Source organism: Medicago truncatula, chromosome 8 (assembly GCF_003473485.1).
Source record: "Medicago truncatula cultivar Jemalong A17 chromosome 8, MtrunA17r5.0-ANR, whole genome shotgun sequence".
Classification (NCBI taxonomy): domain Eukaryota; kingdom Viridiplantae; phylum Streptophyta; class Magnoliopsida; order Fabales; family Fabaceae; genus Medicago; species Medicago truncatula.
This window is the reverse complement of record NC_053049.1, coordinates 12,484,461-12,506,775: the sequence shown is the minus strand read 5'-3', so window position 1 is coordinate 12,506,775 and position 22,315 is coordinate 12,484,461. Positions and strand designations below refer to the sequence as shown.

The 22,315-nt window shown below is 33.1% G+C and overlaps 2 protein-coding genes across 4 annotated transcripts; one reads left to right on the top strand and one right to left on the bottom strand.

The window, feature by feature from the left end:
- Positions 1 to 8,832: 8,832 nt before the first annotated feature.
- Positions 8,833 to 15,435, top strand: LOC25502324 (probable methyltransferase PMT15). 2 transcript variants are annotated; one of them, XM_024772665.2, is made up of 7 exons: positions 8,833 to 9,659; positions 11,021 to 11,231; positions 12,104 to 12,404; positions 12,844 to 13,236; positions 13,768 to 13,845; positions 14,002 to 14,235; positions 15,081 to 15,435. In XM_024772665.2, the coding sequence occupies exons 1-6, from the start codon at positions 8,952 to 8,954 to the stop codon at positions 14,225 to 14,227; spliced, it is 1,917 nt and encodes a 638-aa protein (XP_024628433.1). In that variant the 5' UTR covers positions 8,833 to 8,951; the 3' UTR covers positions 14,228 to 14,235; positions 15,081 to 15,435. The 2 variants fall into 2 exon arrangements, with proteins under 2 accessions (XP_024628433.1, XP_013444931.1); XM_013589477.3 differs by lacking the exon at positions 15,081 to 15,435 and having other exon boundaries at positions 14,002 to 14,488.
- On the bottom strand, positions 15,412 to 21,937 carry LOC25502323 (plant UBX domain-containing protein 9). 2 transcript variants are annotated; one of them, XM_013589476.3, is made up of 10 exons: positions 21,676 to 21,934; positions 20,385 to 20,443; positions 19,726 to 20,242; positions 19,553 to 19,636; positions 19,345 to 19,464; positions 18,400 to 18,609; positions 18,202 to 18,321; positions 17,425 to 17,568; positions 16,701 to 16,757; positions 15,412 to 15,731 (listed from the first exon to the last, which is right to left on the bottom strand). In XM_013589476.3, the coding sequence occupies exons 1-10, from the start codon at positions 21,862 to 21,864 to the stop codon at positions 15,624 to 15,626; spliced, it is 1,608 nt and encodes a 535-aa protein (XP_013444930.2). In that variant the 5' UTR covers positions 21,865 to 21,934; the 3' UTR covers positions 15,412 to 15,623. The 2 variants fall into 2 exon arrangements, with proteins under 2 accessions (XP_013444930.2, XP_039684593.1); XM_039828659.1 differs by lacking the exon at positions 17,425 to 17,568 and having other exon boundaries at positions 21,676 to 21,937.
- Positions 21,938 to 22,315: the final 378 nt, after the last annotated feature.

The following is a 22,315-nucleotide window of genomic DNA, read 5'->3' as shown; positions in this document are numbered from 1 at the left end:
TGGTGTATTTTGCATAACATAATGCTAGTTAATCCTTTTTACTTGATAGAAGGATTAATTGTTCCTCTGCTTGTTATTTATGCAATCAACACCATGAAACTAGTAACCACTTTGGTTGTGGAATATAAATCGGTTTGCTTCATGGAGTAGCTACAGAATGGTATAATGATAATCAAAAGTTAATTTATTGGATATATGGAATGTATCGAGGAACATGAGGAAACTTTTACCATCCAGATGGTAATTTCTATTTGTACGAGAATATTGAAAAATGAAGGAATGGACCAAATTAAAAAGATTTTTTGATGAATAGAAATTGCATGAGAAATTTGTTCCAAAAATTTCATACAAAGATACGAAAGAATCTGAATTTTAGATTTCTACTGAATAAGACTGAGTTGACTCAGACTTAAAGAAAGACTTGTGTATCATGCATGTATGTGGGAGAAGGTTGCACCTTTAATGGTAGGTTCAAAATTAAAATTCTCCTTCTATTTTATTAGTTTTGTGATTTTAATATTTGACATGTGAACAAGCGTTTAATTTTAAACTCGAGTAACTTGGACTTAATTCCAACGTTATATGATTAGACAATTTTATTTATTGCAGTCAAGATATATGAACCAAAAGTTCATATAAATCAGAATTTAGAGAATATGAATATCTAAATATAATAGATTATGATATGTGTGAACTTGATGACACATAAATTAGAAATGATAAAATGATATTTTATCATATTTATTGATGACTGTGAATTTTGGAAAATAAAATTGATATGCTTGATATGTTCAAATTTTTATAACGAAAATTGAAATTTATAGAGTACCCAAGTCTAAGAACAAAAATTCTAATTTTTGAAGAAAAGACAACCCAACTTGTCTTATTTTTTAAACTTGGGATTGTCTGGACTATATTTAGATTCTGGACCCCAAGAGAGTTGAACTCACTAGTAGAGCCTATGAATGTATATTCATTGGGTATGCTATAAATAGCGAAACATATAGGTTTTATGACCTAAAAGTTAAAGTGATCATAGAATTAAAAGACGCCGATTTCTATGTAAATATTTACCCCTTTAAACTAAAGAATAGTGGGGGCACTAGTGGGAGCACAAAATTATCGGGGGCAAATAAATTTCCTTCTAAAAATTAAGAACTAGTGGGGGCACTATATCTGATCACATTCATGTAATCAGAAATAGTTATGAAAACATCGTACCAGATGTTATAGAACCTCGAGGAGGTAGGAAAGCTAGAATAGCTAAAGAGTATGAACTCAGTTTATACATTGGAAGAATATCCATTAAGCCTTAAAGAAGTTATCCTTATTGGATGCTGAATTATGGCAAGAAGCAATAAACGATGAAATGGATTTTCTAGAGTCTAACAAAACAAGACACTTGATTGACTTGTCTCATAGTTGCAAACTAATCGGTTGTATTTGGATTTTAGGAAAAAGAACTAAAACCTGATGGTACGGTTGATGAATACAAGGCTCTCCTTGTAGTCAAAGGTTTTAGACAGAGAAAAAATATAGTCTTCTTCGACACTTATTCACCAGTCACTAGAATCATATCCATAAGAGTACTAGTCCCTTTAGCCGCCGTTCATAACTCGATAGTACTCCAAATGGATGTGAAAGTTGCCTTCTTTATGGTGAACTAGAAGAAGAAGTCTATATTAAACAACCTAAAGGTTTTGTGATTCATGGACTAGAAAACAAGTTCTGTAAGTTAGATAATTCTTTGTGAGGTCTAAAATAAACTCTTAAGGAATGACATGAAAAATTTGACATTCTAATGCTATGAATGAGTATAAAGTGAATGAAAGTGACAAATAATATTTGCACGATCATATGTCTCTATGAAGACGACTTGCTCATATTTTGTTTAAAGATTCATGTTATGAATTATATGAAATCATTGTTTATCAACAACATTGATAAGAAAGACCTAGACAAAGTTGAAGTAATTTTTTGGTTTCAAGATTACTAGATCAGAAAAGAGAACTTTTCTGATGAATCTCACAAAGTTGAGAATATCTTAAGGAAATGTAATTCTTTGACTGTAAACTTGCAAGTGTAAAACTTTTCAAGAACACTTGAGTGTGAGCATCATTGGCAGTCTTTAGACATGCCATTGAATGTATTAGACTCGACGTTGGCCACGTCGTGAGACTTTTGTTCAAGTTTACTAGTAGACAGATGAGAAGCATTGTCATGCTACTTAAAGAGTCATGAGGTGCCTTAAGAAGATTATGACTCTACAATTACATTATGAGAAGTATCTTATTGTACTTGAATGGTACAAGATACAAATGAGAAGTATCATATTGTACATGAGTGGTACAAGATAAAAAAAAAAAATGAACATCCTTCAGATGAGTTTCAAAGCGACCAGTGACTGCCCATTGAGCATCACTGGAGGAGTTATTTGTTGAAACAAATAATATTATGGAATGAATCTGAGATGAGAACACTAGACAAAACTAGTGAAGAAGCAAGTTGATAAGATGCTTGCTAGCTAAGAACCCTCAGTGGGTGAAACCGTTGTCCGAAGTGTTAATTTTTTGTGATAGTCTGCAGCTATTACAAAATTGAGAATCGTTGCCACAATGGTGAGAGACGATAATTAAGGCACGAACACAGAATGATTAGAGAGCTCTAAAAGGAACGGTTAAAGTATATCGTGCACGTACTGATAAAGAATTAGTAAATCCTTTGACGAAAGGAATTACTAGAAAGAAAGTCCTAAACACATCCAATAGGATAAGACTAATGCCCAAAGGTCACAAGTGATGGTAACCCGACCTACATGATTGGAGATCCCAAGAAATAGGTTCAATGGGTAATAACAAGTCATGAGTGATAGAACATGCTATGAGAAAAGTAAGAAAGCATGATTCCTGCAGTGACAGAAGGATGAGATAATAGAAACTCTTAATGAGATCTATACTCTATGTGGAGTGGAGTACCTAGCTACAGGAATACTCTTGATAGACTCACCTATACGAATGTGGAACTTAGGCCGATTCCTATGGTATTCGGGGCAGAATACCTAGAACGTTCGTTAAAACCGGGATAGACGTGCATGGCCATAAAACGCACGAGCTTTTAGAATACACCTTAGGAAAAAGTTTGTGTGTGGGTTCTATGTCTGAGATAGAGTTCAATGCTGTAAGCAACTCTTGTTAAATCGGAATATTATCCGCTATGCAAAGGTTCAAGTTGTAGGCGACACCTTTGTTTATTAGCAACCTTATAGAAACGTTTTGACGTTATTATTGAAACCATTTTTTAAATTCAAGTGGGGGATTGTTGGAACATTGATGTGATGTTGGATGAAAAATTGAAAGATTAAACACCAAGTTAATATACTTTGATCTAATGTTGTGTGAATTGAAAAAATAGAGTGTGGGGGTCCCGCATAAAATAGAACACACACATTAGTAGTGTTTAAATTGTGGTATTTAATTTTAAATACTTGATAGTGATAAAAATAATAGTAATTATTATTTTATTAGAGAATATTACTTTCCATAAATTTAGCTTATGGTGGTTGTGATAAGAATAATAATTTAATTATTATTATATTTTCTTCATTCAAATCCAATAGTTTGGTTCCTCCACTTTTGTGGATTTGTTTCCTTTGATCCTATCCACAAGTGTTGTTGAACTGATTAATGGATAAACTTCATTTTAATCTTATCCACTAGAGTAACTGTTGTCGCAATTTTTGCTAAAACAGTTACAGAATCTCTATATAAATAGATGACTCCACTCAGTTCAAAAAACACACCAAAGAGTTTCATTGAGTTGTCGGGAACTCTTTCTCTCTTCTCCCTTTCTTGACTTGTGTTGACGAGTCTTTCTTCTCTTCATCTCCTTTTTCTATCCCTTCGGAATTAAGAGTGTTCTTAAGACCATAGTCCCTATTCGGTTTAAATGTCCCTTCGGAATTAAGAATGGTCTTAAGTTCATAGTCCCTTCGATATTTTTATGTCCTTCGGAATAAATAATAATTTAAGATCATAGTCCCTTTTTCGGTACAATGCCCCTTCAAAAATATGAATGATCTTAAAATATATTCTTCTTCGATTCTTGAAGAAGTTAGACGTTAGAATGGTGTAAAACCATATTTGAGTGATCATAGTATCATAGTTGGAGAAGTTAATAATTAGAATGGTGGTAACACCATATTTGAGTGGTCTCAGCACCATATAGAGTGGTAACAGTGCCATATTAAAGTGGTTTCAGTATTAAAGAGTGGTCTTAGTACCATATTTGGAGGTGTAATTCTCGAACGATTTTCTACAGTGCAGTAGTTAATCGAACAGTTGTAGCTGGGCTTGTTTTATCCTGGAGGCGGCGTGGTTGATAGTCTGCCTTGCACAATTTTGGGCAGTGCCACGAAATGTCTTAAAGAGAGCGACCTGGTCGTGACTCAACCTAGTAACAACTTCGGTAGATAATAGAATTTGGAAATCCAAATACAACAGTTTGGAAATCCAAAAACAACAGAGCTCATCTTTGGAAATTATGTCATGGTCGTCTTCTTACTAATGATGCATCTTGCATTCACTGTGGGGATCAAGACGAAACAATCATGCATCTTCTTTGTATACTATGAGCCGATTAGGGATTTTTAGAATCCTTTCATTGATGAGAAACACTTGGCAAGATTTTTCAGTTTTTGGTCTTTATCATCGGCTTCATTCGAATCTCACTACAACGGATATTGATGGCACCAGTCTGCATTGGACAACTTTCTTTGGAAAGACCGGAACCTACTTATATTTTATGGCAAATCAAATCTTAGTACAAATCCCCACAATATAGTCGATAGTTTTGTTCGTCATTAATACAATTGGTACCATTAACTTTAATTCTTACTTCAAAAATCTAAAGAAAGAATTTCACATTTTTTGGAAACCTCTCGCGATAATTGTTTGAAGTTTGTTATTGACAGCTCTCATCAAACTGTTGATAATCAACTGCTTTTGGTGTGTTAATTAGAGACTTTACAGGTTGTTTGACTAAGGGATTTCATTGAAATTTAGGAACCTCTATTGTTATCTCTACCGAGCTTTGTGGTCTCAACCTTGGTTTGAAGCTCGATAGAATTTATATATTTGCTCTCTTGTCGTTGAAGTAGACCCATCGGTTGTTGTTAGCCTAGTAAAAAAAGGATACCACAACCATATTTCCAACTTAATTGGAATCCTTTTTTTTTATTCCAACTAGCGAAAAGACGGACACTCATGTCTATCTTTCCGCTCTTTATATATATATATATAGAGTAGTCGATAAGAAAATGAGTTGTTTTCAGTAACTTTTCGCATTTCCAAAATCTCCAATGTAATGCACATTGTTTGTTGACGGATTACTGTTAGCTACTCATTTTGTATTGATGAATGATGGCTATGATTAATCAACTTCTGCATATGACAAAATATAAGCCGATTCGATGGAATTAATCTACTTAAACTTTGTCATTTGTCAAAGACTTATTCAAACACATTACGAAGGCTGATTAATTTTATTGCATTCTTATCCATCGGAATAAATAAATCAAAGATATACAAATACTAGGTTTTGTTGACATCTTTTTTATGTCATTGTAAGCATCAATCATCAACTAACTCCTGCAATTAACTTTAAGCCTTATGCAAGCTTATCCATTAATTAACTATTATAATGAATGTTAGAAGACTTCTATTAAATTAAATAAGTCTGATGATATTTAATTAAAAAAATTAGATTTAGTATATTGTGATATTTAAACAAAACTGTTTACAATCTTGTGACATTTAATTAAAACTGTTTACAACTCTTCGTTTTCATTTAATTAAAAAAAAAAAATCAATCATTTGTACTTGTAACCCTGGAAATATCATAATCTACTAAGAGAAACAATTTTTTATATATGTATTCAACATCTTATTTACTTTCTTTTTCTATTTTTCTATCACATATGTCCTTCTACTCTCTTTATGTCCTTATCTCTCTAATGATATGGTAGAATGTTTTGGATGTTTAAGAATTATTATCAATCTACTAACCATAAAATTATTCAATGGTGACAACTATATTATTCATCGACAAAAAGTGTATAGAGTTATCTATGTAAATTGACACCATTCAAAATCATCTATTTCTCTCCTCTATTTATGTTATAGATAGTGAAAGATAAATCGATAGTTTTGATTAGTGCAAAAACTTAAATGAATAACTTTACTCATATGTTATTTATATATAAATAAAAATTTGTCTTATTTAATATAGTTTTTTTTTTTTTGGGACAAATTTAATAGTGTTGTTTATGTCTATTGCTGATTGCTCATATTTTGTTTTTATTTAACTGATTAGTGAGATAAACCAACTGATGGCACCTGTACATATTTTGTCACTCTTAAGTTAATTTGCTTACAGTTAAACCTACACAAGGACCGTATACGAGTTGGTGAGAATGATATTTTAAAAGTTTTTTTTGGAAAAGATAAGAGAAAATACATTAAAAATATTATTCTAGCACAAGATAGGTAAAGAATAGAAAGAAAAAAAAAAGTATTACAGGTGAAATACAACAAAAATAAAAAAATAACAATAAGAAAAATATATCAAGAGGCTATAAATCCAAGACAAGAGAGTGGAATTAATCCAACAAAGATTTAAATCGTAAGCGTAGCTTTTAATTTTAGCCTTAATCCACTACCAAACTTTGAACCAACTCTTTATGCTTAAAAGGCCGGTTATTGTGTTCAACATAACCTTAGTCAAGCAAGGCAAATTGTATGAAAGATATCATAGTCAATATAGTTAGATAAGGTATTAGAGATGGCTAATTCAAAAAGCCATTTTCTTTATCGACTATAAACTCTTTATATTTCAATAATACCTTCACATATCGTCCTCTGTAGATTCTAATGTCTCGCAGAAAACGAGAGATCAACTCTAATCTCTAATCTCTGATGTCTCGTTCAACTATTTAAACGAGAGGAATTACATTTTGATAATGCATGTGATTGTAAATCTAGCTTGATGTCTCAGAAATATCATCTAGAAGTTCCTTTACCCATGTTACTTACAAAGGGAAGTTTATGTCTAGAACTTACTTAAGTCAAATGATCAATATTAGGTTGCACGTTAGAGAAGCATTAAGAGTAAAATTAAAGACACTAATATAACGAAATATGATTTAATTATGTCGAGTCAGACCAAGTATTTACATTAGATCTCAAACTAACTACATTTAGTCCCAACGCATAGAAAAATTAACTAGGCATAATATATAACTTACAGGACATAAAGAGAGAATGCCAAGATGTTGCATAAGTCGCCTTGATCAGCAAGTTTGCACTCCACTTCATACCACAGAACCATGAACACTTATGTAGTACGCATAAAACAAAAAATTTGTCATTAAATCACATTCCACATCAATAACAACAATATAATTAAAATCCAAACTATATATGGATTTCAGAGGGGTGCGTGAAAGGAGAGGAAGGTGAGAAAAGCAATTATCTCACGAAAGGCACATTGCTGTATTAGAGATGGGCTTGAAGTGTACGTACACATGGGGAGCTTCTTCTTTCCAAGACCCCCTTTTTGTTATAAAATATTTTCTGAAAATTGCCATGAGGTTTTGCAAATATGATTATGGACGAGAAAAATACTGAGTTTTTATCTAAAGCTATACTTTTAAGAGGCAAAAGACAAGTTTTTTTTTTTTTTTAAATGTACTATTGAAGTGGCTGTGGGGGATAAAAATATGGGAGCTTCTACGGTGCAGTCAAGAAATTGATTTTTTTGAAAAAGTTAATTTTTTTTTTTTGCTTTCGCACCGGTTTCCGACCCACCAAAGGTGAGCGACTAATCTGGCTCATACGTAGAGGCATGCACACTGATCAAGTGTTGTTCCCCCTGCGAATCGAACCCGGTATTCCCCGGGTACGTCCTTGGAAGGAGCTCCTTGCCACTAGAGCCCAAGCAACTTGGTTGAAAAAGTTAATTTTAATCTTAATGTTTGATTCATTTTTAAATTGTTGATTACTGATTCATGATTAATAGTAATTCATCTAGTAATGCTTGCAACATCTTGGACGTACTATTTTATCGTTGGCATCTTTAACATGCAAACAGAGTTGATGATATTATGTGATAGTCTTAAGTGTTACACTTTATGGGGTGTTACACTTAAAATAAGATAGGATAAAATTAGATTAAATGTATTCTTGTTAGTCTGATGAATTGATGATACTATGAGGACTGAACTTTTGATGCCATTGTACAAACAGTGGAGTGTTACTCACAACATTTTTTATACTACAGTGTTAACTTCACCAGAAAAGTCATTTTCGTGACTTCACCATAGAATTTTCCTAAAAATATATCGGCCTCCATGCAAAAGAAAGGTATAAATTGTAACTTTTTCTAAGAGTTTAACTTGCATGCATCAATAGTATAAAAAAAAAAATAAAAAAAAATAAAAAAAAAAAAGAGTTGATTGGATCCTTCAATTCATATGTAAAAAAAAAAATAGTGTAAAAAAATTACGGTCAAATTAAATTATATGAATAATACACGCAGTCAAATTAAGTCATTTATTTTAAAACAAAGTGAATAATTAAATAACTCGGTAAAATTTTTTGTTTATACTATAAATTCACGTGCTATAAGAGAATTTCAGAATTATATATCTAGAATATGACAAAGCATAACAAGATCAAAGAGTATTTGTTATAGCCACAATAATTATAGTCCAAAAAAAGAAAAAGCAAGTTGTAACACAACACAAACACAAAGTCTATTTATTCAAATGACTATGCAATAAATCAACCAACCACCACTTACACCCAATCTTCAAAGTTCAAACTCAACTCATCACTTCAACTCTTCAACTTAAACCTTAAACTACAAGAACAAGAACAAACACTAAATATAGTAACATGAATATTAACTTTAAAACCCTACTTCACACTTTCAAATCCAAAATACCAAACATATTATTAACCAATCTATATTTTATCACCTTTGCATTTTTCTTATGTACCTTCTTTTACTTCCTTGCTCTCTGGCATCATTATCCTTCCACCACCGTCATCTCCGCCGCCGGTTACTCCACCACCACCTCTCAACCTTCCACCTCCTCCATATGTTTCCACCATAACAACAACAGTGCCATCACAACTCCGTCACTCGACTTCACCGCCACTCACCACCTCCCTGACCCACCATTAAAGACGGCGCGTGTTTCTCACCTCCCACCATGTGAACCATCTCTCTATGAATACACTCCATGTGAGGATCAGAAAAGGTCATTGAGGTTCTCTAGAAAGAAACTTATCTACCGGGAGAGACACTGTCCCTTACCGGAGGAGACTCTCCGGTGTAGAATACCAGCTCCGTTTGGTTACCGGTTACCATTACGGTGGCCGGAGAGCCGTGACGGGGCTTGGTATGCAAATGTTCCACATAAGGAGTTAACCGTGGAGAAGAAAAACCAGAATTGGGTCCGGTTCAATGGGAACCGATTCAGGTTTCCGGGTGGTGGGACCATGTTTCCACGTGGCGCAAATGCATACGTTGATGATATTGGGAAGTTGATTAATCTTAAAGATGGGTCTATCAGAACCGCTATTGATACTGGTTGTGGGGTACGTATCCTAAATTCTTGAACCGGTTTATTTTTGTGGTTGTAGGAACTGGTTTAGTTGAACCGGTTGGTTCAATTAAGTATTTTTACCTACGAGGTTATGACAATTTTCGTACACTGAACTCACTCTGCACAAAATGTTTGGGTGCAAACTTCCAAGTTGACCTAACAGACATAAATTTCTATTTTTGTATTTTTTTTCATTCTTTGAAAATCATATAATAGTATTATGGGTTTGTAAGAGATTAAAAACTAAAAATCATGTTCATTTTATTCTTATGTGAAAACTCACTTCATTTCTTGTCAACAGAATTTGCACTAAAAAAATATAATGATTGAAAACAAATTGAGTACTAATAAATATCACAATTCAATCTTTTTTTTATATAAAAATAATGCAAGAAATTGAATTAAACAGTATTATATTATTTTTTTAATTCTTTTGTGAAAACTGCTTGAACTGGTTAAATTTATTAGTTATTTTTTTTCAAACCGAATCTAAATATGTATATACATTTTAAAATTAAATATAGTTAAAAAGTTAGCTTTAATGGTTTTTTGTTTGTATCTCTTTTTGGTAATAAGAAGGAATAAAATAACCAAAGAATGTTTTTCTTTTTTTCAAATTGATGTAATGTATGACTGTTGGAATAAAAAATTATGCTCTCAATTTGCAAGCATGAAGCTTTTTTTCCTCAATGATTGGATATTTTTTGTCAAAACTCAATGATTGAATTAGTTAAACTTCTGCATTATTAAACTACCAAACTTGTTTTTAATTTATTTTGCAGCAGTAACTTTTTTTTATATAATCTGCTTTGATAGTTTGTGAACTTTTATCGTAGGATTGGTGTAAAACACCATAATATAATAATAGATATAATTATTGACATGCTAGAGTACAATACAACTTTTCTCAATCAAGCACCCTTTTAGCTATTTGTGTATTATTAGAATAATAACATTTTTTAAAACATTGAATAATAATAACATTATTATCAAATTCCCAATATATGGTAAAGGAAACTTATAGAAAGAAAGAAAAAAACAAAAGTCTTAGATAGGCATGTGGGTTTGAGCCCCACTATCCTTAGTGTAAGGTAAACGTAATTTTCTTTGAGTGTGTTTTTTTTTTTTTTTTTGAGCTCTACTAAGATATTTTTTAGCTCTACATTGGATCTATTAACATCTTGTATTATAAAATAATGTACTCACATCTATTAACATCACGGGAACTACACCTAGGCACGAGAATTTGTACCTAACATGTGATGTGTTCATGCAATCCAACCAAAAATATTAAAATGCAAACCATACATTAATGTTTCTATTATTTTTTATGACAATTTTTTTATTTGATAGGTGGCAAGTTGGGGAGCTTATCTTCTGTCACGTAACATATTAACGGTGTCAGTTGCACCAAGAGATACTCATGAAGCTCAAGTTCAATTTGCTCTTGAACGAGGTGTTCCTGCATTGATTGGAATTCTTGCATCAATAAGGCTTCCTTATCCTTCAAGAGCCTTTGATATGGCTCACTGCTCAAGGTGCCTCATTCCTTGGGGCCAGGATGGTACATTCATAACTCTTTAACTATGAAGCGCATATATGAACACAAACACCTGATACGACATGGACACTGATACCACAAATAATTTAATGTAATTATATGTGTTGGTGTCGTGTCGTGTCGATGTCGAACACAACACATGCCCGACACCGGAACACGTATAATTTGAAGAGTGTTCGTGCTTCATAACTCTTTAATATAATGAGCAACAAGTTTGGCATAAACACATTCAATGATTAAGGGCTCCTATTTTATCACACTATATTATTAATTCCTAAAATCATGTTTACTATATCATCAAGAACTTCAGTCAAAAATAAATATGATTAAGGGCATGTTTGTTAATATAATTTTAAATCATACCAACATTATTTAGACATTAAGGACTCCTTAAGTGATGTTTGGAATTCAAGCTTTGAAGATAAAAATAGTGTGGTTGAAAAGGAGACCACACTAAAGTTCTCGAGTCATATTTCCATACTGAGATTAATCATCAACAAAGCTAGTGAATATTTCGCACCTGTTAAAAAAAACAATAAAACCAATTTACACTCACATTCTACAAAAAAAAGTATTAGTGACACATTTTTTTCAATACTTGCTCTATTATTAGTTGAAATTCATGTGGATTCCACCATTAATACCACATAGAAAATGTAACTAATAAAGTAGCGAGACTTGCATGAATTAACATCAATAATAAGAGTGTAAAAAAAATATTGTCAGCGCTTGTCAAATTATCAGTAACAACGTGTTACTGTCGTGTCCAGTATTTGTGTTTGTCTCATTGCTTCATAGCATTTTTAAGCATCTAGTTTGTGTGTGATTGTGACACTAAATTTGTTTCTGGCTTAATTCACAATGATGATTGGCAGATGGAATATACTTGACTGAAGTTGATAGACTACTGCGTCCTGGTGGATACTGGATTCTGTCAGGGCCACCAATAAACTGGCAGAAACACTGGAAAGGATGGGAAAGGACTAGGGAGAGTCTCAATGATGAACAAGATGCAATTGAGAATGTAGCAAAAAGCCTATGCTGGAAAAAATTAGTACAAAAAGGTGACCTTGCAATATGGCAGAAACCAACCAATCATATGCATTGCAAAGTTAAAAGAAAGATCTTTAAGACTAGACCCTTCTGTGAAGAAGCACAGGATCCAGATATGGCTTGGTAATAACACATTTTATATTAGATTGCAGCTTTAGCTTGTTTTCCAAATTCTGCTTATTAATTTGCTTTATTTTCGGTTAAGAGTATCGCATTGGATTGAATATTGTGTGAAATGTGTTTATAAGTGAGAGACATCTCTTACCTTACAAGTTGGTTTTAACTTTTAACTCAACCCAAATTCTGAGATAGTTTGAGAGTCTATCCAAAATTTGTTGGACCATCCGCTATCAGGTCAGTCAAGCTACGCTCCAGATGTCTAGTCTTAGGCATGAGTGATAATGTTCAAAATCCCACATTTGATGCGATATGGCCTGAATAATGTGTTTATAAGTGATAAACATCTCTCATCTTATTAGTCGGTTTTGTATGATCGAGTTAAGTTCTAACAGATGTACATTTTTCTTTAAATTGTTTATTACATCAACCTTTTTGATTGCAGGTACACTAAACTAGATACCTGCTTGACCCCACTGCCAGATGTAAACAACGTCAAAGAAGTTGCTGGTGGAGAAATATCAAAGTGGCCAAAGAGACTAACTTCAATTCCTCCAAGGATTAGTGGTGAAAGTTTGAAAGGAATAACACCAGAGATGTTCAAAGAAAATACTGAGTTATGGAAAAAGAGAGAATCATATTACAAGACCCTTGATTCTCAGCTAGCAGAGACTGGAAGATATAGAAATCTTCTTGATATGAATTCTTACTTGGGAGGCTTTGCAGCTGCACTGGTTGATGATCCTGTTTGGGTCATGAACATTGTTCCTGTTGAGGCTGAAATCAATACTCTTGGTGTCATATATGAACGTGGACTCATTGGAACCTATCAAAATTGGTATGCCTTGCTTCTATTTGCTAGGGCAAAGTTGAGTAATTTGTTTATTTTTGGTCTTAACCAATCCGGTTTTTAGGACAAATTGGCACCGGTAATTTAGAATTCAACCGAAAGGTAGATAAATTCTGATCAAGAATTATTTCAGTCAGGATTCAAACTCGAGTACTCCCATCCGACATACACAAGTTTTCTAAAATTAAATAAAGTTGAGTGATTTAGTGAATGACATTGGTAGATGAGTTAAAATATAAAAGTAGCTTTTTGGTATGCCTAATTAGTTTATCAGTATGATCCAAGTTGTTTATTAAAACTTTTTAATTAGTCATGGACCTACCACTAATAGCAGCTTTATGAAAAAAATAGTTCAATTATTGTGACATTATTTATTACACACACAAATTTATATTATTATTTTTTTTGTCCTTCACTATTGTTTCAGATTCTATGGTCCAATATGAAATCTAATGCAAACATTTGTCCTAAGCATGTGGTAGTTAAAAATGATTACTTACTACTTTTGTCTTGTCTCAGGTGTGAAGCCATGTCTACTTACCCACGAACTTATGACTTCATACATGGTGATTCAGTTTTCAGCCTCTACCAACACAGGTAATGATAGGAATCAATTTGATATATTGGTCAAATTTATAGAACCTACTTTTATAGTATAATATGATTCAAAATATTATTTATCATTTTAACCACATAATATCTTTGGTTGATTTGAATATTAGACTTGTAACTTACCAAATTAATGTGTCACAGATGTAGTATGGAGAACATTCTTCTGGAGATGGACCGGATTTTGCGTCCGCAAGGTAGTGTAATTTTGCGCGACAATGTAGATGTGTTGACGAAGGTGAAGAGCATTGCAGATGAAATGCAGTGGGATGCAAAAATTAGAGACCATGAAGAAGGACCTTATCAAAAAGAAAAGATACTTGTAGCAGTCAAGCAATACTGGACAGCTCCACCAACAGAGCAAAACTAACACAACAAGTATTAGTTTGTTTTTTGTTTATGACAAAACTTTCACAGGAATTCAATTCTTTCAAACAGCAATTTTTTGTTTGGTGCTTATAAGAGAAATTTTGTTCATTAAGTTATGGCACCTCAACATCTTGAAGCTTATCAGTTATCACTCTATTTTAAAATTTTGTTTAAATATAAAAGAAAATTTGTAAATTAGTAAATACCAACTGTGTGTAATATTTCTCCAAGTTGTCTTAATATTATAATGAGTTTGAAACAAGATATCATCAGTTCATAACACTTCCCCAGTTCATGTCAAGTTGCCTAATGGTTGTCCCTTTAGCTCAGTTTTCTGGTACTATCATATTTTCAGAAACTATTTCATTGCACAATGTGTTATAACCTCATTTCTTCATTTTTTGATGAGTAACACCTCATTTTTATACACGAGCTTTGTCATTCCCTTGATTTTCAACTGGTTTTTAACATCAAATATTGTGTGATTTAGGATGTGCTTACATTGAGGATGACTTGACGTGATATAAAAGCATGTACCACTGTCAGATAACTCCTTTGCATAAAAACTTTCTCAATTACCTATTGTAAATATCATTTCTAGCATTCATTCAGCTAAGCCTCATCAAGTTTGCAGATTATGAAATCTCTCTATGACATCAAGTAATGATTTGCTAAATTGTTCTCTTTCTTGCTCATGGTCGGTCCCTCACCATCCGAGAGCGATTATTTCTTGTTTTCCTTGCATTCCAGTTTCTCTTTTCTACTGCTTTATTGATTTATGTCAATGATATCATATTGACCAGAAATTATTTGGATTCAACAGCCATAAAGTAACAGTTTGATCATGCTTTCAGAATCAAAGATTTGGGAGCTCTAAATACTTATGTCGGTGAAAATATGCATTAGCCATTTCGAACTTGGTTCACAGGCCCTGACAGAAGTTTTTTTGACTTCGCATCAATTTTTTTATTCGGTTCAGCAATTGAGTCAGATCATATCATCTGCCGCCATTTTGATTCAGCAATCAAGTCAGTTCATGGTTGGTCCTAGCTCAACCCATCTCTATGGCCAAACTCATAGTTCCCATAAGCTAAAAGCTAATGAAAACTGAGCTCAGATGACTCTAAACTGCGATGAATGGTGTACAGAAATTATAAATAAGCTCAACTAAATGGACAAGTATGCTCAGCCAACAGCCAATTCTTTCATTCGTAGATATAATAATTGACAAGTATCAAGATCTGTACATACAATAAGTTAACAACGGCCCTCAGTTGTATTCAATAAATATCATCTGTCTCAGACTATGTTTATCCCTAGAAAAGTCAAATGAGCGCCCTGATAATTTCTTGGGTTCTAATTAAGGACCAGGATACTAAATGGAAGAAAATAGGTGACTAAATCAACTCGAGAAATAAAGCCTCATTCTTGTTGCTAAGGCCTGCTTCATTCAAGGTAGCCGATCTATCATTAACACTGTATGCTCGTCGCGGGTACGACCTTACCTGTTCAAATATCCAGGCAGTGATAGTTAATCAATTACGCATTCCAGTCAAATATAATCACTGATCAAGATAGTTGTCACCATGATAGCATAGATATATCATAAGGGAAATGCTAACCTGTGCCCTTATGCACAAGATAAGGATCTTAAAATATAATTAAATAATAAATTATGTATTGAAAAAGTTAAGTTTTTAAGCTTTTAAGGTTATGAATGTACAATTTCCAAGGTTAAATTTCTTTTTTTAGTTTCTTATCTTGTGCCCTAAGCCCTTAGGGCACAAGTTAGCAAGACCCATATCATAAACTTTAACCGAAGAGGAACAAAATTGAGTGCCATAACCAACTTCATTTTAGGATATGTTTTCTTTTAAGCCAAGTTTATTAAGAAAAAAGATAAAGAAAAAATTGGAGGGACATAAACCTAACTCAGACAGGTTGAGAGTATGAAAGATATGAAAATCATTATATTCTTCTCTGATTAGATCACAATAACATGTTTCAATTTTTTATTTTTTTTATTAATAAAAAGTGTTCAAATATTATGAACCAATACAAAGAAATGCATTAGTATTATTTTGATAGTATAAATTAGAAATGACCATAATTCATGACATGTAACTATAGTATCCTATACACTAAGATTAATTTTTAGCCTACTAACTTAGATTAATTTTTTCCATAAGTTCCATAAATTTATTTTAACTCATTAATTAATTAAATTTCACTGGTGCAACTAAATTCCACACGCATATTGCGCAGGTCAGCGTCTGGTATCCTATAAAGCGTGACAACCTCAAAAAATGGTAATAAAAACATAACATAATCCATTATTTATGAAAAACAACCATTTGACAACAGATTATGCCACCACTGAACATCTTTAGCAACAAAATTGCCAAAATCCATGCCATAGTAAAATAACAAAGGTTCAATCCATAAATCGATTTGATAGGATGAGAAACACTCACAACTCTATAGGTGCCAGGCTTCACTGCTCCATAAATGTCTATGAAATCAAAAAGAAGCTACAAGGTAACAAAATAACAAACTGTTAGCAATAACAAGTATCCAAACTACCGCAGTAATGTAAAATACACATAGCTTCCTACTTCATAACTGCATAAGTATGCTATCGTAAATTAAGGGAGAGATAGAGAAATTTTGTTTTCAATATCCTTCCTGTTTCATCTTCATGTCTCATCCCAGCTAAAGAAAGCATCAGTAGCTTATCTAGTAGAACATATTTTCCTAGTTGGTTCTTCATTATCTTGAACAAAATGTGTGTCAAGATTTCAATTAATTGCTTACGAAGCAAAGTTTTAAATTACAATTGTGGTTGCAATTGCAATTACATAAAAATCCTTGATATTGCATAAAATTACAACAAAAAAAAAAATGTGGTTGCAGTGACCACAAAAACCATTATGTTGCTGTCGCAATTACAGCAGCAGACCGCAACATAAAACCATGCCACCAAGGGACCAACTTGATCATACACTTAACAAATGGTTACTACAACTACTGGAGGGTGTTCCTTGCGAAGTTGGAAGAGTGTGCATCTAATTAATTCTAGTTTTCAGACCTTAAGGACAAGGTTGAACTTTAAAGGGGTTGGTAGGAGTACAAAAGGATGTTGTTTGCTAGGAAGAATACAAGGTAGACAAAGTCGTTAGTTCAGAACAATATATTTACCTGAAGCTTGTCAGTTTTGAAGAAGCGACGTTCACAACGACCACCGTCCGGCATTCGAACAACAATAGTAATTGCTTTTTCATCACCTAAGGGTGGTTCATTTGGAAGCATAATTTTTTTTGCATCACCTGTTTTCTCCAATTCCTGCAAATAGGTAAACACAGTTCAGTACTGTTCTAAAACCAATGGAAACAAAATTCTCCTGTCAAAGGCATATAAAAAGTCAAAAGAATCAGGTACCATACAAAAGACACGTCAACTTCTGTTATAGCACAAGTGTTGTTAACATGATTATCAAGTGAATGGTGCATGTTCAAAAGACAAGAATAATTTTATTGAGATGTCTTTATTTCATATAAAAATTCACACATGCAAAAGACAAATGGAATCAACAATCTTATGCAATGCAGCTGAGAACTAGTGTCAAGTGACACCAACACTTTAATATGAATATTCACTAATTGCCACAAAGAAGTCAAACATGCAGGTTCTATACCAGATGAGCTTTGAGGAAAGAATGAATTAAAATAAATCTGTAAAAGGTTTCACGGTTTCAGCATTTCATGCCTCTGTTTCTCATCCATGAGTAGCTAATTTTAACCATTCATCTTGCATGGATACTGAAGATTCGAAATTACTCAGAGGTCACATGACTTTGACTTCTATGCTTGACCATGCATGGATGATCCAATGATCAGCAGGAAAAAAAAAAAAAAACATTTCATAGCTCAGCTAACAATAGGAAAAGTTAAGTTACAAACTCAGGCAATGCATTACCGTTCTTTCAAGCGTATTTTTGTGTTTTTCTTCTTGCTTTGACGAATGGGTTTCAGATTTGTTGAGAGAATTCAATTCTTTTTGTTTATCAGCTTGTAGTGATGCTATATAGTCAGCATCCTGCAAAAAGATGTTTACAGGTTATGCTATCCTTTCATGGATATAGATCATACAGCCATTAAAGGCAAGAGTCTAAACCTGTTGTTGTCTTATCAACTGAGTCTCAGATAATAATTGAGATGCTGAACTGGATGAACGCTGCCTTTTGGGATCAGCATTTTTTTCTGAATGATGTTGCAGATCAGGCAAAGATGGAAATTTGTGAGAACTGTGATTCGAAGTTTCACCATAAAGTGCAGTTTCAATCAGCAATGCTTCATTGAGCTCGTCAGGAGAAATATCACCCCACTACATTGCAAAATAAGGCAAGAAGTCATTAGCATAACCATCAATTTAAGACATGAAGCTTTGCATATGCATCACACACTCTTGGGTCTCCAATGACTGGTTGTGCAACATCTAAAGCTACATTTCAATTCAATGATGGTCCTGACTTCACTTGGAAAAGATATATTTATCACAAAGAAAGAAATACATAATGATTTTTTAAAGTGAGATTGAATAATATAAATGCACAATTTCTCCAATGAAACTGCTCTATCAAGTGCTTATATTCAAATGTGTTGCATGATAAGAAGGTAATATTACCAACTTAAGTTAATACATTTGAATTCTGATTGATATATCAGAAAATTTTGTTGTTATTTCAAATTTACAAAATTAGTTCTGTCTAACATCGACATCAATAACCTGAAATGGTTTAATAGAATTTGATATGTATTTTAATCAACACTGGTAAGGAATGGGCACGAACAAAAGTAGGAAGAGAAAGGTAGCAGAACCACATATAACCCCAAGGGCTTTTTACTAAAACAAAATATTTTTAGGTGAATATAAAAATATACCCAAAAAAATTATGATGTAATAAAGAAATCAAGTTTGGTGAACTACGGATAATGGAATGACCATGGCTGCATGATTCCTCCATATAGAACCACCCAATTCATTGGATGCCTCTGCTTTAACACCCAAGAGTCATGCATGTGTAGATGAAAAATTGCATCAAGTTTATGAAATACCTACCTCTAGTCTGCTTCTGTTAGTGTTAGTTCTCTCTCCCTCGGCTAATAAAGCATGAGCACCAAGTACTTCACTTTCCTCTTTCACTCGAAGCTCACGTATTGCTTCCTCTTTCTCTGCGGTCTAAATTGAATGCAATTGGAACTAAGAATCAGATACATTGGGAAGGTACAAATTGAGTCATATAGGAATTAAAAGGAATTTTCAAAACCTGTAAAGACAGTGAAATGACATGAGCCAAATCATCATCTTCTCGTTCAAAATGACTTTGTGAAGGCACATCATAATATGAATGCTGAAATAATATATTGGAGGAAAAAACTTTAGAAAGGATAAAGAAATAGAAGTAACAAAATATGGTTAAGCTTAATGATATGAGTATACATTATGAGCACTCTGTGAAGAACTTTCTCTGATCTCCTTCTTCGAGGCTTCTATTGCAGCTAGAAGCATTGCATCCTCTGCATCTTCATCATGAACACGTGAAGCACTTGACTGAGCTAAAGGGTAGTCATTTTGATAATCATTTGACCCATAATATCCTCGACCATGAGATGATAAACTTCCATTGGTATCAGCACCTGCATAGCTCAATCCAGGTTGATACAGATAGGGCGACACATGTGCACTATTGATCCCTGTAGGAAATTCCCTCGCCTCCCCTTGTGGAGAACCACGTGGTGGTGTACTATTTGAAATCGTAGTAGCACCAAACCCGTTACATAGATCTCTAAGTTCTCTTCTATAGTTTGAGTCAAGTAGTAGTGAAGGTCTAAATCTTCTAGCAGCATTGAACAAAGGCATAATTCCACGTGACCCAGCACGATTTTCGTTGTTTTGATTATTTGCTTCAGAGTAATCATAGTGTGGGGTTGCAGTAGCAGCAAGATTTTGTTCCTGACTAGATAATTTACAAGAAGAAAAAATAAACTCAACCTCTTATGTCTAGTAAGATTCCAACTTCTAGTAATGGCCATTAACAAAAATTGAGAGGATATGAAAGGAAATAAAAGAAATTCTATTTATGAACCACATTGCCATACATGTGTCTGTCTCCGATAAAATGTGCATTCACGGCTTCGTTTAGATTGCCTCCATATTCCTGCACAGTGCACACAAAAGTTAAAAAGAAAGAAAAAAAAACTCAATAAAATCTCTCTTTTTCTTTCTTGTTTCTTCAAAACCAACTTGAAAAGGAAACAAACAAACAAAAAAAAACAGATAGGAATAAACAGATGCAACAGTTATAGTAAGGATTATACTCTTTTTTGACACTCTTTCATTTTAGTTCTGTAAAAAAAATTATTTATTTTTAGTCCTTACAAATATACCACTTTTTAGTTTTAGTCCTTATAAGATTTAATAAAGTTAAAATTGGTTATATAATAGGTGTGTAATATTCACTTTAGTCCTTATATATAGCAATGTTTAAAAGACTAAAGTAAAATCAATTATTCTTCTTTTTTCTTTCTGGTTTCTCACATTAAATGTCAGACACACTAAACGTGAGCACTTCTTCCAGCCAGAATTTGAACGCCCATTGTGTAAGTCTAGCCCCTTCTACTAGATTCAACCCCTACTGGAAATCAACTCTAACGCAATCAAGTATTTAAAGAACTAAAATAAAACGGACCAATAATAACAAGTAGAATAATCGCAAGGACTAATAACACATAAGTTTTTTAAAGAGACTAATAACACAAGTTTTTTTTAAAGACGCTAACAACAAAATGTGGTGTATCTGCAATGAACAAAAACAGTTAACTCTCCTAGTAAGTTACTCTCTTTGTCCTTAATTATATAAGCCATTTTCAAATAAAAATTTCTCTCTAAATATAAACATATTTACAAACTACCATATACTTATTAAATAATAGGTTAATTAAGTAAATGATCCTTATAAATTTCCAGAATTTCATTTTAAGTCCGAACAAAAAAATCGCACTTTTTAAGCTCTACAAAATTTCATTAGCATTTTTACTCCCTTAAAATTTTCCAACTAAAGAAAAATGTTACAGGACTACGAAAATGCAAATTTTTTAAATGAACTAAAAACGAAATTCTGAATATTGATAGAGACCGATTACTTAACTAATAATGTAATTAAACACATCTTTCACATAGGATAATATACAAAATGTACGTATAAAAAAGATCATGAGTAGAATAAGTAATAATGAATTAAACTTGAGTGGTATAATGAATGAGACTATAAAAAGTAAGGTAGCGACGGTTTTGATGTAAGATCGTGAAATTGGTGAGTATCTAAGGTGGCGTAGATGATAAAAATGAAAACGAAAATTGAAGAGCGTGAAGTGGAAGATATGAAACTACCTCTAGTTTCTGAACAGCGACGAACTCCGTTGCTCCGGTGATTCGCATGAAGGTTGCGACGGATTCCGGGGACAGCGTCGACATTGCGCACAAAATGTTGATGGTAGTGAGAGGAAAGGTGAAGAGATTGAGATTGGAGAGTGTGTATAGTAAGTAAGCGCGCGTAGGAATGTGAAAGTGTTGTTGCATCGAAGTGCGCGCCACCTTTATTCGAGTTTTATTTTCATTTTCAGTCGGTACGGTTCCTTTTCTTTTGTTGGACTCGTAGCATCCCACCGTTTTCTGGGAGTTGATCAAATGAGATGAGATAATTGAGAGGATTAAAAAAAACTTAAATTTAAAACAGATTAACTATTTTAATAAATGTGAAAAATTTGAAGATTAAAATTGCAATCATATTTGTTACATTTCTTATCCTTGTTTTTTTTTTAAAGAAGCAATCATTAGCTAAAAAGTACATCATCATAAATATTGGGGTTAGGATGAGATGGGGATGTCTTCGCTAATTTGTGAGAGATTTCATTAGTTTGTCACTTAGGGTCCGTTTGGTTCGAGAGTTTTGGAGGGGAGGGGAGATTTTTAATTTGAAGTGTTTGGTTCAATTTTTAGAAGGGAAGGGAAGGGGAGGGGAGGGGAGCAA

What these genes read in the sequence shown, in the direction of transcription:
- LOC25502324 (XM_024772665.2), top strand. Translation starts at nt 8,952, where the DNA reads ATGAATATTAACTTTAAAACCCTACTTCACACTTTCAAATCCAAAATA. An exon ending in CTATTGATACTGGTTGTGGG is followed by an intron (nt 9,660 to 11,020) that starts GTACGTATCCTA and finishes TTTATTTGATAG; the next exon opens with GTGGCAAGTTGGGGAGCTTA. An exon ending in ATTGGAACCTATCAAAATTG is followed by an intron (nt 13,237 to 13,767) that starts GTATGCCTTGCT and finishes GTCTTGTCTCAG; the next exon opens with GTGTGAAGCCATGTCTACTT.
- LOC25502323 (XM_013589476.3), bottom strand. Translation starts at nt 21,864, where the DNA reads ATGCAACAACACTTTCACATTCCTACGCGCGCTTACTTACTATACACA. An exon ending in TCGCTGTTCAGAAACTAGAG is followed by an intron (nt 20,444 to 21,675) that starts GTAGTTTCATAT and finishes TGCACTGTGCAG; the next exon opens with GAATATGGAGGCAATCTAAA. An exon ending in TTTATCGGAGACAGACACAT is followed by an intron (nt 20,243 to 20,384) that starts GTATGGCAATGT and finishes TAAATTATCTAG; the next exon opens with TCAGGAACAAAATCTTGCTG.